Source organism: Motacilla alba, chromosome 2 (assembly GCF_015832195.1).
Source record: "Motacilla alba alba isolate MOTALB_02 chromosome 2, Motacilla_alba_V1.0_pri, whole genome shotgun sequence".
Lineage (NCBI taxonomy): Eukaryota > Metazoa > Chordata > Aves > Passeriformes > Motacillidae > Motacilla > Motacilla alba.
The window spans coordinates 17,583,862-17,602,250 of NC_052017.1; the positions used below are offsets into that span (position 1 = coordinate 17,583,862).

At 42.5% G+C, this 18,389-nt stretch overlaps 1 protein-coding gene across 1 annotated transcript; it reads right to left on the bottom strand.

The window, feature by feature from the left end:
• Positions 1-14,584: 14,584 nt before the first annotated feature.
• OTUD1 (OTU deubiquitinase 1) lies at positions 14,585-17,315 on the bottom strand. Its single transcript, XM_038128750.1, has one exon. It carries the CDS (start codon positions 17,076-17,078, stop codon positions 15,786-15,788), a length of 1,293 nt encoding a protein of 430 aa, XP_037984678.1. The 5' UTR covers positions 17,079-17,315; the 3' UTR covers positions 14,585-15,785.
• Positions 17,316-18,389: the final 1,074 nt, after the last annotated feature.

An 18,389-nucleotide genomic window follows, 5' to 3' on the forward strand; every position in this document is an offset into this window, starting at 1 on the left:
TATGACTGCAACAGTATTCAACAAAGTACTGCTGCTTCTCATAATTTGTCTTAAGAAAAAGATCACTGACAAAATATAGAACAGAGAACTCAAGCAGGATAACTTTGGCCATTTATTGCTGCTACTAATTATCTTAACCTTCTTATCATAATTACTTATTGGCCTACTTACCCAGTTATTCTGACCTCGCAGCCCTGACTTCCGCTATCCTCAAATTCAGTGCTAGGAAGGCTTAGGTCTTTGTTACTGACACTAAATACAAACTGAAAATGGAACACAGCAAGCAGTAATTCAAAAAATACCATTCCTTCAACAGCCATTTTCTTAGCAGTAACCATGACCACCATGAACTTTCAATGGCACAAGAAAGGGAGAGTTTGCAGGAAGATTTTTGATAGACCAACTGTTACAGAGGGAAAAAAAAGCTTGCAGACAGTCAAGCCTTTCTTCAAACAGGGCAGTGACATTCAAAGCTAAATACAAGTTGAAGAAATCCCTGTGATTTTAGACTGGTATGCTAATCATCTGAGAGAAAAGGTAACTGGAGTCTCCAGGACAGCGCTAATGAGGCCAGAAGGTGAGATGTTTATCTTTTACAAGGAAACAGGAGCTCCAGGTCATTACTGCCTGCGGAACTTGATGGAAAGCCTTTTTCTCTATTTACACTGACAGCTGCAGTTCTTCTGAAGGTTCAGCTACATCTTTTTAACAGGTTTTTTTGCTCAGGACTGAGAGGTCCAAGAGGGCAGTAGCTGATGGTGGGAAATGCTGCTAGCAGGCAGCCAGGAATTCCTGCCTGAGTGCAGGAGTGATTCTGCTTGATCTGTGCAGTTTCCCTGAGGACTGTGGTGTGTGGTGTGAGATGCAAGACATGGAAGGGTGACCTGCACAGCCAAAGGAAGCTGTAGATGCAAGGGAATCCATGGGAGACTGCCCATTGCTTGGGACACCTTGGAAGAGAAAGGGTTGCAAAACAGACCAACCCTATAGACAATCCCCTTAGCTGTGAGCAATCATGTGTGGGGAAAATTTCAGGGGGAAATATCACATATGCTTGGCCTGTCCTTAGTCCTCCATCCAGATGTCTACTTACAATCACTACAGGAAAGAGAAGACTGGGTGCTGCTGAGTGCTCTGAACCAATAAAGCTACTCCTACGTTCTCCTGCAGAATGTGAGCACAGGATCCTCCCTGGCACAGCTGTGTGCCATTCTCTTTGCTGCTGAGGCACAACTGGATCCCTTCCCTGCAAATGTTTCTTTTTCTTTCCTAATGGCAAGCTAAGTGGCACGGGGTAGTTTGAAGATGAAAGGGCAGTTCTTGGAAGAACTGGAAAAAATCCTGGAATGGATTTTTTTCTGATATAGTTTTATAGGTTATAAAACTTAAATTACTTCCTGAGCAGGTTCCAAGCTACCAAGGAGTAGCTAGGAGTATAGCTTGGTATAGCTTGGTATTGAATTCATAGCTCTGAAAATAGGTATTGTTACTGGGAAAAAAAATTTTTAACATTGTAGAACTGAATACTGAAAGACTTAAGCTTGGATCCCATTCACTTGGGTCCAAGGGCTCAACTGTTTGCTGCAAACCTGTTAGGTTTCTTTGAAGTGACTGCTGTTGCAGTAACTATTTTGCAGGCACTGCGACATTGACTGGAATTATCCAAACACATTTATCCATCACAAGAGGAATGGAGTTGCTTGGTCTTAACTGTATGAAGGAGAAGTTTAAAAACGTTAGAAGTTTTACATTACAATATCATCTTTACAACATGAACATTACAAGAAGCACACTTTCATATAGCTTTCAGCAAACCCTTGGCCTTTAAGAGCCATACCATACATCTGGCATTAAAAGCACACTGCTCAGTAAAAGTCTATTGCCTTTTTTTAAATTCATGTATAATTGAAAACAACTCCAAAAAACTTACTTGAAAATAGCTCACCACATGAGTGGTTTTTTTCAGTGTGTTGTAAATCTAAACCTTGATTCTCCCCCTCTCTAGCAGCAGCAGTAGGTGCTCCCAGGGTGTTTATAATACATGTTCTGGGTGTGTTTAGGAATTCTGGCACCAATAATGCTTTCCACATCAGCCAAAACCACATCTAGTCATAAGGTTGGAAAGTCTAAACCCACATACCTATATCTTTGCAATTCAAGCAATGTAACACCTTAGACTGCTCGTGCTTTTAGTTATTAAGAGAGGTTTCTAATCCTCGAATAATGCTCCCCTCAAACTATAATGTAATCTTTTAATCACTTTAAGAAGCTACTGAATTCCTCTGCCATAAGCATCTGTTTGTAGTTACATATGTAACAAATGAAGACGGAGTCTGTTTTCAAGATTGTGGATGGACTTTTGTGGCATACTGACTGAAGGCCAGGAAAATGGGAGGTAACGAAGTTTAGCTGAAAGCAAACTTAGCTCATGCTGGCTGTCAGGATTGAGCTGCAGTTCTGCTTGACTAAAAAAACCTGTGAGGAGCTCCAAAGAGTAATGAAACACAAGACACATCACAAACAACATAACTATTATTCTCATTCCCATCATTGAGGTGTCTGATTCATTTATTTACAGGTTCAGCACGGTAAGGAACAGGAGTTCTGATCACTGGAGAAATAAGCAGGAATTGTTATTACAATGATATGCAGCCCTATGCGTGACACTTATTTACAGGGGACCAATTTTTCCCCAGGGTTGAAATAGCACAGCAGCACAGCATTTCAATATATATCAGTACTGGTAGAACTAAAAGTCAAAGGTACACAGTACAACTCACTTTTCCCTTTCTATTTTTAAACGTATTTGTGTTAAAGATTATGCACCTACTGCTTGAGAGAACAACATATCATGGTACTGCTGTTTTCCTGCAAAATTGTTTACCCAGTTACATGGCATATAAAAGACTCAATCTCATCTGTCAGTAGAAGCTAACATACTCAGGAGGTTTAATCTTTGTTTTTCAGAGGCATTAAAAGAGTTGCTACAATAAACAACTCATAAGTTTAGGGACAAAAAGGTTAGTGAACATGTTTCTATCTCTGATAATGTTTGGAAGATGGAATATTTCATACAGCAAAGTAAAACAAATTAGTGATATGAAATAGCCTGGGAGGAGGGAACTTATTTTGCAAATTACTATTAATCAAAGAGCTGGCACAATTTTCTGCCTTCGCCAAAGTGCAAACAGCATTACAGGTCCTACCAGAAATGTATGGGAAGCCTCTGTCTCTTTGAAAGCTGAGAACTTCACTGAAACAAATGTGGGTTTAATGATAAATATATTAATTAGTTTTAGTATAAATTGAGTTAAAGACACCTTCTGTTCACCTTTCTGTTCAAATGCAAGACATTGTTATGGTATTATGTTCATTAAGGCATTTTATTTGTTACAAATTTGAATATAATATACTTCTTTTGGCTTTTATAAAGTGTTTTCAGCATCCAGTTAGTAACTGGATCTATTCTGTATGTTTTGTCTTTAATCTGCAAAGATCCATAAGAAAATGCTGTATTTCTCTGTTACTAAGTTGTTGAAAATGAATGCTATATTTTAGCATATAAATAGACAAATGCATAAATATCTATTCAAAAACAAATACAAAGAAAGTTTGACAGAAAAGGGTTACAGCCTAAAGGAAAACAGCAAAAGGAACCTAACAGAACAAAAAAAATAGAAATGCCAAATGTTTCATTTGCATCTATCATGAGTTAGCAATTTACAATCAGAGAAAAATACGGAAAAATAAAGTGCATGTATTGTATCTCCCATGACTCATAGCAACTCTATTGTACTTTCTGCTGTTTATAAAGCCTGTTAGTTGTAACTCATACAATCATAAAATCATGGACTCATAGAATGATTTGGGTTGGAAGGAACCTTAAAGATCACCTAGTTCCAAGCCTCCCATCCCCAGGGGCTGGGACACCTTCCACTAGACCAGGTTTCTCAAAGACCCATCCAACCTAGCCTTCCAGGGATGGGGCATCCACAGCTTCCCTGGGCAACCTGTGCCAGTCTCTCACCACACTCATAAGAATTCATTCCTAATATTTCACCGAAATATTTCACCTACTCTCAGTTTCAAGCCACTGCCCCTTGCCCTGTCACTACATGCCCTTGTAAAAAGTTCCTCTTCATTTTTCTTGTGGGCCCCCTCTGGGTACTGGGAGGCAGCTATATAATCTCCCAGGAGACTTCTCCAGGATGAAGAGCCCAACTCTCTCAACCTGCCCTCATATGGGTGCTATTCCAGCCCTCTGATGACCTTTGTCACCCTTTTCCAGATTCATTCCTGGAGGCCCACGTCCTTCTCATGCTGGGGACCCCAGAGCTGGAGGTAGTACCTGAGTTGGGGTCTCATGAGAGCAGAGTAGAGGGGCAGAATCACCTCCCTCCCCTTGCTTGCCACAGTCCTTTTGATGCAGCTCAGGACACCTTTGGCTCTCTGGGCTGGGAGTGCCCATGGCTGGCTCCTGCCCAGCCTCTCATCCACCAGCACCCCCAAGTCCTTCCCAGGGCTGCTTTTCCAGCCTGTGTTTGTGCTTGGGATTGCTCCAACCCAGGTGCAGGACCTTGCATGTGACCTTGTTGCACTTCATGAGGTTCTCACCTCACGTCAAGCTAATTCTGTGAGAAAGTTGTTCCTTGCTTCTCTAATATGCATTAATTGAATAAGAGCATTGACTGTCACAGCCATGAGCCACTGATGAAGCTGTGGATAAAGTTGTGGATTGCAAAAATCGTAAGTTACAGGTCCCAGTCAGGTTTAAAATTTTATAGGGTGTCATGTAGACTACAAAATTATTCAAATGAAGAAGAATTTTCAGTGTAACAAAAACCATAAAATAATATGCATCTCACAAAATGCCACATTTCCAAGGGGTGGAGAGGCATCATACCTATCCTGTCAGACCTCACTTTTCCAAGGAGCAATAACTAAGACACAAGTAAGCTCACCAACTCAAGATCAGTTTACTCAAGTGTCTCACTCACCTCCCTTCAGATCAAGCTGCAGGCACTGCACCATCAGGATATCTGGTGGGCTGATTTGTCTGCAGTGTCTACAGCTCTGATCTCTCTGGTAATGCTAGCAAGCAGAACATGATGCTAAAATCACCTTTGTTACAGCTTCTGGCAGTCACCAGTGACTATGCAATGAACTGAAGTAATTAAGAACTGTAGAGTTTTAGAAAAAGCAGGACTTAAAATAATAAAAAAGTCATCAGACCTTTCTGCTGTTGCCTAAGCCTCCTTGGCCCTGAATCAGAACAGAGCTGAGCTCTGCCAGACCTGTGCAGAACCAGCCCTGCCACAGCAGCTCCTCTGCTCTGCCTACTCCCTACCTTCCCCTACAGCCTTTCTGCCAACAACACTGAGATTTGTAATGCTATGAAGGTTCGTGGTTGCATTCAAGCTTGTAATTTGTTTAACCTGCTCATGAAAACAAGAGGAAGACAATTTTGTTCCAAATGACTCCTAGATCCCATAATTAATAAGGCATCTAGTTGCTATTAGGATATCAGCAATAAAAACAAGGCTTGCTGTTGATAAGAATTGTTGCTATGTCCTCTTGAAAAACAGCTGTCACTCTGTGACTCAGGGGCTTCAGATCCAGCATTACTAGGACACACGCTGCGAAAAGTGGTGATCGCCACTGGGAGTGATGGATGCTGCAAGGGAGAGGGAAGAGGCACTGGGACCAGACAGCAGGGATAGGTTAGCAGAAGGACTGGGAGAAGGGGCAGAGAGGGTGTTGTGGTTTAACACCAGCCAGAGCTGAGTACCACGCAGCCATTCGCTCACTCCCCCACCAGCAGGATGTGGGAGAGAATCGGAAGAGTAGAAGTGAGAAAACTCGTGGGTTGATATAAAGACAGTTTTATAGGAAAAGCAGAAGCCCTACATGCAAGCAAAGCAAAACAGGGAATTAATTCACCGCTTCCATGGGCAGGCAGGAGTTCAGCCATCTCCAGGAAAGCAGGGCCCTGTCACATGTAATGGTGACTTGGGAAAACACACACCGTCACTCCAAACGTCCACCCCTTCGCCCTTCCTCCCCCACTTCATATACTGAGAGTGATGTTCTGTAGTATGGGATATCCCTCTGGTCACTTGGGGTCACCTGTCCCAGCCGGATCTCCTCCCAGCCCCCTCCCTAGCATTTCAGCACAAGAAGTACAAAAGGCCTTGACGCTGTGCGAGCACTGCTCTCCAATAACAAATATCTCTATATTATCAACATTGTTTTCAGTACAAACCTAGAACACAGCCCCATATGAGTCACTCTGAAGAAAATTAACTCTATCCCAGCCAAAACAGCACAGACAGTAAGAGCAAAGTTAGAGGTAATACAGCAGGGGGAGGTGGGAATACAAACTGGTGGGACAGTGACAGCCCTGCCTGGGACGATGGGGAGTGAAAAACATATTTTTGAATTAGCCAGAGCAAGAAAACAATTTTTGCATGTGCATTGGGGCTGCATTTTGACCTTTCAAGTTTACACATGATTTTTAGAACAGTCAAAGTCCTCCTAAACCTTTGGCCGGGGGCGGGGGGGGGGGGGGGGGGGGGGGAACACCCAAAAAACCACAACACCCCAACAGAACCAAGTTTGCATGTTTCACAGGAATATGACTGTGGAACATCCATTATTTTAAACCACCCTTCTGCACTCTGCAGTTGTAGTGTAGGTGGGAGGTGAGGATTCAGATCTTTGAGTCCCAAGAGCTGGCAAAGCAGGCAAGTCATATTAGCTTGGGGCTGGAAAGCAGCTGTTATGTAATTCCCTCTCATCTCCACCAGAACTGCTGAGAAGTGGTTTATGTTATTTACAACTGCTATAACATTTTCCTACTTGTAGTCACCATGGCTTCCTATTAAAAAGCAATTTAGTTATGTATGGAAGTTTTAGATGCAATATAGTATTTTTAACTCTCTCCCAGGGCTACATATTCCTCATACAATTATTGCAGTTTGATATTGCAAGACTGTTGCATGGCAGATTTGCACCAAGTAATACCTTCAAACCAAGTCTATAGAGTTAAACCCTTAAAAACTGACCTATGCCCCTGAGTGTTGACACTTGTCAGAGTGCCCAGGACCCTGTGCATGCACTGGGGAGAGAGCAAAACAACCCTGGAACTAAGGAACCTATTCACCTCCTTCAGAGACCTGCTCTTTCCCTGCACCTAACAAGCACCATTCTGTGCTGCTGCTGCCCCTGCTGAGCTCGGTGGCATCTCTGCACAGCACTGCGTTCTGCAGAGCAAACACTCCCCAAAGGACTAGCACAGTCATTTTCTTTCTTCATCTCACTGGGCAGCATAGAAGGAAAAAAAATCAAAAATGGCATTTCAAACAGGGTACAGGTGATGATTGACCTTCCATACAGCTGCAGCTATTACATTCTCCCTTTCAAAGATGTTCTTTCAAGAATCTGAGTAAACAGACTCTGCATGTAATTCCTCATCTGCAATAACTAGAGGCAAGGGCTGATCTTTCAGTAAGGTGACAAAGTTCAGGGGTTTGCTGGGATGAACTTGCCCAGCAGAGCAGCAGCAAAGAGCTCAAATAAGCTCCATACTCTATTAATTTCCCCTGAAGAAATTAAATCTGGAAATTTACAATAAAGTGCATAAGAACATGAAATGTCATATTTTTATAACATCCTATTCACATATTTCCCATTCAGAATTCCCTTACTATTTATCAAAGTGAACCCAGCTATAAACACTTACTTTAAAAGCCTATAAAGGTGAAATTAATACTCTTTTACAAACATACTTTTCACAGCTCTGTGCTTGAATTATACCACAAAGGTTGTAAAACTGAAAACAACACATAAATCATGTTTTATCAAATGAAAATGTCTACAATACATTTTGGACTTGACTTCCAAGAAACAAGATCTCTGTTCTCTGTTTAATCTCAATGTAGGAAAAGGAAATATGAAAAAGTAAATAAATTTTGAAAGTAAGTAAGTAAGTATGGCACAGATTTGGGTTTTTTGGGTTTTTTTTTGGTGAGAACTTCTGAGTGAACAGAGATAGAACTGATTCCACGTTCCAGTGGTGTACAATTTCTTTTTCCTCACACTTCATACTAGATAGGAGTGATATAAGACACCAATGGGATATGATGGAGCACAGGATTCCCTACACAGAGACAGTACCTGCCTCTTGTCTGCCTCCTCTATCAATATCAAGTGACCCAAAGAGAAATGATACTGCTTCTGGCTGGCAAGAGCTTAATCTTGAGAGCACTGAGATAAAGCTCAAAGGCTTGAGGAAGCACCAAAAGTCTTAGCAGAGATTAACTCAATCCCTTGGCTGAAGTAGAGCATCGACTATTACCTACTTGGTCTCCCAGGGTAGAAGCCCCGTTGGCAGAATGATTTCCTGTAGATGTTAGAGCTGAGGCCATGGCCAAGGTTCATGTTATATAACCTGTCTCTGCAACAATGGTTCTTCACAAACACAGCCTACCCAGAGCAGCTTCCTTCGGCTTTTTGGTTGTAAAAGTTTACATTCTTTTGGGATTTTGTTTGCAGGTTTTGTTTGTTTGAAATTGTCACAATCTCAGTGTGACAATAAGGAGTTTTGAAGAGCACATGTACTACTGTATCCCAACAGCTCCCTTTGCAATCACATATTTGGTGAATATGTTATTGCAAACAGTTATTATTTCTCTGCAGATGCTTCTTTAATTTACCTAACAGATCCCAGTGTTGTTTATCCATTTTGGAACATTTGTCTCTGGACAGAGCTAGAGAAGGAGAAGAATCTGATTACATAAAATAACTTAATTTTTTATTGTTTGGTATAATTTCTAGCAATTTCAGGTGTTGCATAGCCTCTTCAGGGCCACTGCTGTAAAATATTAACTGAAAATGGAAATCTAGCAGGAATCACATTCACGTGAATGGTTCACATGAATTATCATGAGTATATCCCAAAGGACAGCTACCTAATTGACAGAACATCCATAAATATTTACTTCCTGATAAGTAAGATAACGTGCATGCAAAAAAATTTAAAAACTAAGAGCAAAATAACTAAATGGAGATTAAGTTTTCAGATACCTGTAAAGCTTGTGCTGTTATAATGCTGCTTCCCATCCAAGTCCCAGTGGGACTGCAGCTTTGCTGAGCCAAATACAGTATATAACAGGCAGGTTTTTAGCCAACTGCCTATTCACCAGTTTTATGAGCATTAATCTGAAGTAAAAAACTTATTCTACATGTGTTCAACTTACTAGTTCAGGGAGGACACAGGCCACATGCACAAACACTCCTTACCTAAAGCCAAAGATCTCTTTCACTGGATATTGAAATGGTGGGAGATAAATGGGAAAGAAAAAAAAGCAATTACTTCTAAAAGCAAAACATTATTTTATTTCTAATCTAGCAGTATTAGTCTCTTGTGTAGCAAAGACATCCTGAGTGCAGCAAAAATGCAACTCGTTGTGAGATAACATTATTACTTAATAAAGAATTAATAAATTCAAGTGTGTTAAAGGTTTTACATCAACAGTCACTATGCTGATCTATAAGCTGACATAACCATCTTCCAGAGCAAAACAAGTCCCTTCAGAACCACTTCATTTTGGGCATCACCTTTCCCTTGATAAACAGCAAAACAGCTGTCAACTTCTAAACTCACTCAAATGTCCCATTTAATTTGTTTTTGGTTTACAGCATAACTACTTTCTAAGGTTGATCCTGAATAGGCATTATGATTGATGATCAACAAAAATAACCACAAAAAGAAATTTTAAAATTGCAGATAGAGTTTGCAGAAGTAATAGGGATTATTAGTTAGTAATTACTGTTAGTAATTACTGAGACAATAAATTTATCACTGCTCCTACCTTAAACCACAAAAGGCAAGATCAGTCCCTGTGAGTAATCTATTCCAGTGGAGCTGAAGTTTATCAGGAAAGCAAACAAATCATATAAACACGTTACTTAACTGCTTAATTGCTTGGTCATATCTCAATCTTTAAGTCATATGGAAGACAGGCAATTTAGATATAATACATACTAGTTTTGTTTATTTACAAAGGGAGTACATTTTGACCATGGACTCTCCCTAAAAAATATCAAAAGAAGCTCAGTTGGAGTTCCAGCGACCATGTTATTTCTAAAAGCAGATTTCTAAACTTGAGAACAGCATCAGCAATGGGAAGAAATATTGCACTTAGTGATATTGGGTTAAATTGACAGACTTTGCCAAATTCCAAATCACACCCAGAGATCTGAAAACATTATTTTCTTGCCCAGATATGTTGTTTAGTTAAACAGCTGGAAAATGAAGTTTTATAGTCAGCAAAAATAGAAGTTTTGTGCAGGAAAAATGCTGGATCCTTGTACCTGTGAAAATAATATAGTTTTGCTAATGTAATTATGGATTACTTTTTTAAAAAATAGGTATTTCAACATACTTCAGCATTTGACTCTCAAAAATCTGGTGATGTGCTTTATGTGACTTTAAAAATTACACCTTTGAAAACAATTTAAAAATTGACCTTTGAAAACCATTTTGATGTTCAACCATGCTTTAAGTCTTTGAAATTCAGTAATAGAAGTTCACAGGCAAGAAAAGGACCATGTCTTTGCCCATGAAACCCTTCCCATTTTTTAGTGAGTGTTGCATCCCTTCTTTTATCTGCAGCCCCCAAAAGCTGGGCAGTACAAGAAGTGCCCCAGGACAGTTAACTAGACCCCACGGAGCAGCAGCATTGATCCTGAAGCTGCCACCAGACCAGCAGCACAGCAAGTCAGGATCTGCCTGCTGGGGATGCGGGTGAAGAAGGGAGATTAAAGGATAGAAGGCAGCCTGGGCTCCTTCACAGCCAGATCCCAGCTCCAATTTTCCTCCTACAATTGCCTTCTTCCCTGCAGATGCTACTCTGTGCTCAGCTTAACTGTGCTCCAGTGCTGAAGGTTCAAACACTATTAAATAACCATGCCTTGTAAGAATTCAATAGTTTGTTTCCTACAACTTCCAGTAAAACTTCTATGAAATAAAATAAGGATTAAAAGCATAATGGTTTAAAAATGCACACTAAAAATGCAGAAAATGCCATTTTTTTAAGATCGCACAAGAAAAACTAGTTCATATCTGTGTACATGCATCATGCTATTACAATTGCACACTCACCTTTTCTCCAGAGAAGCTTGATCTTGCTCAGTAATTAGGACAGATTTATGAGAAGATGGAGTAATAACCACTCATGCCACAGAAACCTGGAACGTGACAGTGGCTTATTTCCATTGATTTGCAGTCTGAATGCCATGTATGGGCTTCCTTGTATAAACAGATTTTAAATACTAACTCCAGAAAAAATGGCTGAAGAACAATCTATTACTGCATTGCTGTGTCTGTTTATCCATTAATGGTATAAACTTGTTATAAAAAAGATTATAAATTAAAACTGAACAGGAAATAGGAAAGCCACTTTTCTTTTTCAACTGAAACGCACATGTACATGTTACAAATCAGCTGGTATGATAGTAAAAATTCAGAGTTTAAATTTTTCTGCTTCTTTAAAAAGTTCTGATGACTACACAAGGGCATTTGACAGACCTGATGTCTTTTTAAACAGTTACTCACTCTCTCACTGTATGCTGTGTATTTTCACACAACCATGCAATTCAGGAATGGGGCAATCTTTCTAACAATGAGGCTCAGGAATTTTCTTCATTTCACACCATTTTGCACCAACATCCTAGGAACACTTATCACTGCATATCTATAAACTGTTGAATAAATAGAAAAGAGTATAAGCAAATTATAAGCAAAAAACAGTTATTGCCAGGTACTTGTCTCTATTGTGAGACACCTGTCATCATTTTCTGCTTGGATTCAGAAGCTATGCATGAGCACACTGACAAATCACTAAAACAAAATTGAAATTTTTTCCTCAAAAATCCTACCAAGTAATTCTAACATCATAAAAGCAAAAGTAGACAGTAGAAATATTTGTATTCAGGTGATTTTGTACACATATAAGAAGTACTGAAACACACCTTTATTTACAAGTGGAGTTAATGTAAAAGATTTATCTTGCACACAAGTAATGAATGTATCAGCCAAATACAACAGGACAGACAAACCACAGCAGCTGGCATTAGACAACTTCTATGTGTCCTAAGAAAGTTACTAAGGACAAAGTGTCATCCACTTAACTTCCTGAAGAGCAAGCCCTTGGCTGAAATGGAAAACAGTGATACTTACATAAATCTTCCCTTTCCTACCTGCCCATCACCCTTATTTTGGGATTCCTTCACTGCAAACCAACTCAGTTCTTGCAAACCTTGCTTCATGTAACAAAGTCTGTTCAACACACATGACAATTTCAACATATCCCTTGCACATTTAGTGACAGAATGTCATAGTCTTGCCAACCTAAGGAACTCCTGAAATGCAGCATCCAACATGTCAACTAATTCGCAACTGTGTTATAAAATACAAGCAGAGATGGCATCACAAAGCTTATGCTCCCACCGACTGAAGTTCATATTAGCTTGCTTTAGAATTAAAGCATTTTCTACCTGATATATAGAACTGTACAAGGGGCATATTGAAAATCAAGCTCTTTTTCTGACTTATTGTCAATAATAAAACGTTTGTTGACCAAAGTCCTCAGACAGGTCTAAGGATTAGTTGGGTTATGTAAGTAATTAGCCAAGGTTAAAGTAATTTGGCACTGAAATTATGATCCAGGACATATCTGTCCTTCCCTTGTAACTGGAATTGTTGAACAGAGGACAGTGAAGGAAAACTTGCACCTACCTCTGCTTTTGCTGGGGGCAAGAATAGTGTTACAAGCAGTTTTGTAAAGCTCTGTCCACATTGTTTCCATAAGATCTGTCCACAAAACTGCCTCTACTCCTGTTCAGACAAGACACCTCTAGCTTGTATGTGAACCTAGTGTCTTAGCTGAACTTTGAACACCACAGCTATTAAAAAAAAAAAAAAGAAAAAAGAAAAAACACTTTCCATGTGTCCAAAACATCTGAAATGCCATTTCTGTAATTTCCTTTTAGACACAGTACATAATGCAAGCTGCAAAAACAAGTGCCTTGTGACAGGCTTCAGCAATACACCCTCCATGTCTTTGCAAACTAGTTCAACAAGTAACCTAGTTTTTCCAAATTCCTTAAAGTTATCTGCATGCCCCTGTGACTCACGCAGTTGATAAATTGCTGAGGAACTCTGTGGGAACCCATCCCAAGGTCCCGCACGGTTGGTTTTTAACACTGCTTTATTTATTTGTGATATTGTAGTATCATTTTTATCGCACAGAGAGAACACTGTGCTGTACCAATCCTTTAATGCTTAGCTTACTGAGCATTTCTAAGGTTTGTGTTGCAAAACACAAACAAAATTTGTGGTCACAATTCATGATACAGCCAAAAATGGTAATTTTAGAAGACTTGAAATAAACGTGTTTAGGATAGTCACAACTTTAAATGAATTAATCACTCGAACCCAAAACCTAGGCAGCCCGGATAAAATGTTTTTAATCAGTCAACACATCACTGATATTTAGTGATGCTGTACTAATATCTTCACTTTTAGAGTCAAGTGAGTAGCCATTTTCCCCATAAACTACCTCTGCTCCTTATGAACACATCCATGACTGCATCTTCGCTGTGCTCTGCCCTCAAAACTCAGCTTTCCAGATTCATGGGTTAAGCAGTAGTGGACTGGAAAGACCGGGGCTTTTCCACCGTTTGCACTCTAAAGACAAAGCACAACTGGGTGTAAAGAGAACAGGAAAAGTATTGTGTTTACAAGTATTTTGAAAATAACATAATATTTAAATCTACTATTAGTTCCACATAAAACCAATAACAAATATACACATCAGTCCTGCAGCTCTACCGCATGTGTTCAACTAGGACTGATGCATTGCAGCTGTTTAGTTACTTTTTAATTGTAACTTTAACCCAGGACCCTTCTGTTGTTTAAGGATGAAGCCTTTTGCTATTTTGAGATCAGACACTGATTTGCAAACACATTTTAACAACTTGCAAGGCATTTCCATCTTGTGAGGGGAGTGAAAGCTGTGTCTCCCTATGACATTACTTTTGTTTGAGTGACAAGAGGATGCCAAGGCATCACTACTGACAGGATAACTTTTAAGCAAGTTTGGGGCTAACTGCAGAATGGAAGCTCCCAAAGACCAATGTCCAAGCCCAAGTGTGCACAGTCCAGCAGAGAGCTGCCTCACCACCAGCCCTGGTGTCACCAGCTCGTGAACTATGCTTGATAACTCCTTTTTTAAGGCATATTAATATAAAAAATTGTTTCTCACTGGCAAACAGATATACTAAGATCTCTTGCAGTAAGAAAATAATTACAGGTATTCAATTGTCTTTAAATGCTTGCGTTTCATTCTTCCATGTATTGACTGACACCAGAATTATCAGTGGTTCACATCTATAAAGTACCATGCCCCTTCTTCCCACCTCTTAAAAGGGGAGACTAAGGCAGAGAAGCTAAATAAAAGGTCCTGTAAACCCACCCACAATTCTTCCCCACACCAGGAATGCACAGGGTAGAAAAGAAGAGCACAAGTAAAATTATATTCTTTATTCATTCCATTTTAGCTGTGAATATTCCTATTATACAAATACAGTATAAATTCCAAAATCACAATATATTACAAAATAAAAAAGTACAAACTGCATTACTTAATAAATATATCTAACAAGTTAATCAGAAAGTAGAAGAAACAGAATCCAGATTGGAGACATTTAAATGTTTGACCCAGCAAACCATACAAACCTCAATTTAAGTATTTTTTTTTCTTTTAAACCATAATGTAGAATACCATTCCTGATTAGAAAATAAAGTCATGTGAATAAAATGTTGTGATCAGATAATGACTTGTTGGTGAAATACCAGTGCCAAAAAAGAAGCAGGACTTATACGAAAGACACCATACCCCAGAAACAAGAACACAAACACTGAGGTGCAGCCAAGGCAATTACTGCCAAAGCAGGAGACTCTTATCTAGTCACAACATTCTATTGCAAGTTAATGTTCTGTTATTATAGATAAATAATATAAATGGAGCAGAGAGTGAGCCAACCAGGCAACAAGAGGCCAGTTTATTCAAAACAGTAATTAAAAACAGAAGAGTCAATTGCTCCCTGCACTGTTCACGTGTAGCTGCATTCCAACTGGCTCAAAGGACCTGTTCTGTGCTCCAGGCAGAGAAAGCAACTGTTCCTAAAAGCAGTCTGTTCTCACTTTGACGCACTTTTACAAAAGCCATTATTTTAATCTTGCAAGAAAATACCCACAATATTTTCATCAACTAGGGGGGTCAGTTTGACATCAACTTCATTTGGTAAAAATATAAGGTTTATGGGTAAAAAACACAGCAAAAAATAGCTGTTACATCATAAGCCTTATTTACAAAAACTGTTTACAAACGTTTTTGGCTGTACAGCTGAAAGCCAGATACTAATGTAAGATGTAGAAGATGGAGGTAACAGTTTAAAAATAGTGTGCAAAAAATACATTCTTATAGAAAATAGACAGTGAGGAGGGGAGACACAAACATACACAGAGAAATCTGCTTGCAAATAACCCGAGGCTAAGTTTTTACAACAGAATATTACAACTACGTCTGTATTTATCCCCCGCAACCTACACTCTTTCTCCGTCTGGGGTGCTGCTGCTTCATTAAGGATTAAGGCATCACCATCACAGCCAGCACACCTCTCTGTCAGTCCCTGCAGCAAAGCTCCCGGCCCAGGCGGTCTCACGAGCAGGCATTCTGCTCAATGTACATCTTGGACAAGGACACTGCCATGGACTTGGCCAGCTCCTCATCCCGCCTGCGCTGTACCTGAGTCTGTCTGCACCACGCCTCGTACTCCGGGTTGGGGCACACGCGGTCCAGCACAGCATCGTAGTGCCCATTGCTAAGCCAGCTCAGCCAGATGCTGGGCCGTGTCGGGTCCTCGGGCCCCAGGTAGTGAACCATGGTGGAAACGGTGGGGCTCTCGGGCCGGCCGCCCGTGGTGAGATGGATGTTCACGTTCAGCATCTGCCCCATGGCCAACAGCTCCGGGTAGCCGGCCCAGGCCCCGTCCTGGGCGGCGCCGATGAGGAACTCTCCCACGTCGCCCTCGATGATGGGGTTGAAGTGGTCCAGGTGGTCGGCGATGTAGTGCACGGTCTGCTCGCGGAGCTCGCCGTGCAGCCGCTGGTCCCCGTACACCGCCTTGCAGACGGCGCGGTACAGGCAGTTCCCGTCGGGGATGATGTGGAAGCGGAACCGGCCCTTCTGCCGCAGGTACTTGTCCTGCTTCTCCACCTCGGCCAGGTACAGCGCCAGCTTCTCGCTGCGCTCCGCTCTGCCGCCGGGCCCCCGCCGCACGTCGGGCCCCGCCGCCTCCTCCTCCTCGCCGTGCGCGGGGCCGCCGGGCTGCGCGGGGCCCCCGCTCCGCTCCGCGGGGCCGCAGCCGGGGACCAGCCCGGGCTGGGCTCCGGCCGCCGCCGCCTGCAGCGCCTGGCAGTGCTCGCTGAGCCGCAGGCTGCGGTTGCTGGGCTCCTCGGCGGCGGCCTCGCCGTCGCCCCCGGCCTGTCGCACGCTCTCCAGGATGCCCTCCAGCCAGGCGCGGCTGCGCGGCGAGCCCGGCACCAGCTCTGCGGCGGCCTCGGCGCGCTGCACGATGCGGATGGGCACGATCCGCTCCAGCGGCCGCCGGCGGCTGACGGTGACCTGCGCGCAGGAGCTGAACTGCGGGCCGCCCGCCGGCCGCCCGGCCGGGCCCGCCGCGGGGCCGCTCGGCATCACCTCCAGGCAGGACGAGAAGGCGGGCATGGCGGCGGCGCTGCTGCTGCCCCCCGCGGGAACGAAGCTGTCCTTGCCGGAGCTCTCGGCGGCCGCGTTCGGGCCCGCGGCGTCGGCGGCGCTCGGTGTCTCCGCGGCGGAGGGTCCCGGCGACAAGGAGACCTTAAAGACCGCGGCGGAGCTCGGCGAGGCCGCGGCGGCTGCTGCGGTGGCGGCCGCCGGGTAGTGGGTGATCACGGAGCTGTAGAGCTGCATCCTCGGCTCCCCGCGGGCGGCGCTTTATAGGCGGCGCCGCCGTCGGAGCTGGGGCGGGGAGCGGCAGCGGGGGCCGCGCTGGGGCTGCCGAGGAGGATGAACCGCCCTGGTAAAAATAAACAAGGGCATCACCGCCCGCCCCGCCCCGGCCGGGCCCCGCGGCCGCGGCAATTCCGACTGCGCCACCGGGCCGGCCCCCCCGCGGGCTCCGGCCCTTCTGGAAGCTGCGGGAGCGCGGGAGGGGCGGGGCTGCCCGCGCGTCAGCGAGCGCCGCCCCTGCCCGGCCTACGTGCGCTCGGTGCCGGGATAACGAGCCGCTCGGGCACGGGTAATGCTCATCGCATCCATTCGGGTTTGGACAGTCCCAGGCGCGAGCCGCTCTTTGTCCACCTGCAGTCCCACTCTGGGAAATGCAGTGCATGCATACAAAGGTGTATGATATGAACCAGCACATATTAACAAGAGACACGCGGTCTGAAATACGGGTCTCAAGATCGTTGATAATTGGTTTATTACCGCCGGTAGCATTTTAAAATTAAGCCATGTCTCCTACCCTTAGCTGCGGTATAAATAAAATCATAAAGCCTTATGGCTTTATGATGATGAGATGATGAGATCTGTACGCTCTCCGTTTTGATTGTGTTCGGACAGGCACGCTGACCAAGAGACACCCGTTTGCACTATGATCAAATGCTAATGCAGACAGTCATTGCTGTGGGAAATGTATTGGGAAATGGGAAAAAAATGTATTGACATATGGAAGTTCACAGTGATACTTAAAAAACAGTTCTGAATGCCATCCCACAGCCTCAAGTATCTTCAGGAAAGTGTTAGTAATCCAAGGAGATTGTAGAACTTTAAAAACAAACAGAAAAACAAACAAACCCTTTATTTGGATATTCTGAAAAGTGTATTTTCCTCATTCCATTTACATTAATTGAAAAGACAGAATAAGAGGATCAGTTGCAATATGCTGCAATGTCCAAAATTATTTTCTTTGGAGTCTTTGTTGTATTTTGTATCAATGTTTGGGGATATACTTCCTATCTTCAGTCTCTGCAGTTAATTCCAGGCCTACCAGTAACACAATATGGAATTTCATTCTCTTTACATGGAAAACATATTATGACTCACTCAGCTAAATTGCACGTTGGAGAAAAAAATGCTCAAATCCTTCATACAAAGTAAAGTGGATATTTACGGGAAAAGTTTTCACATACATCTTTTTTTATTCTAGCTAAAACACAGCAGTTTATTGCATGCAATATTTGGGACCTTTTAATAAAAATTTACAGACTAAGTACATATCCA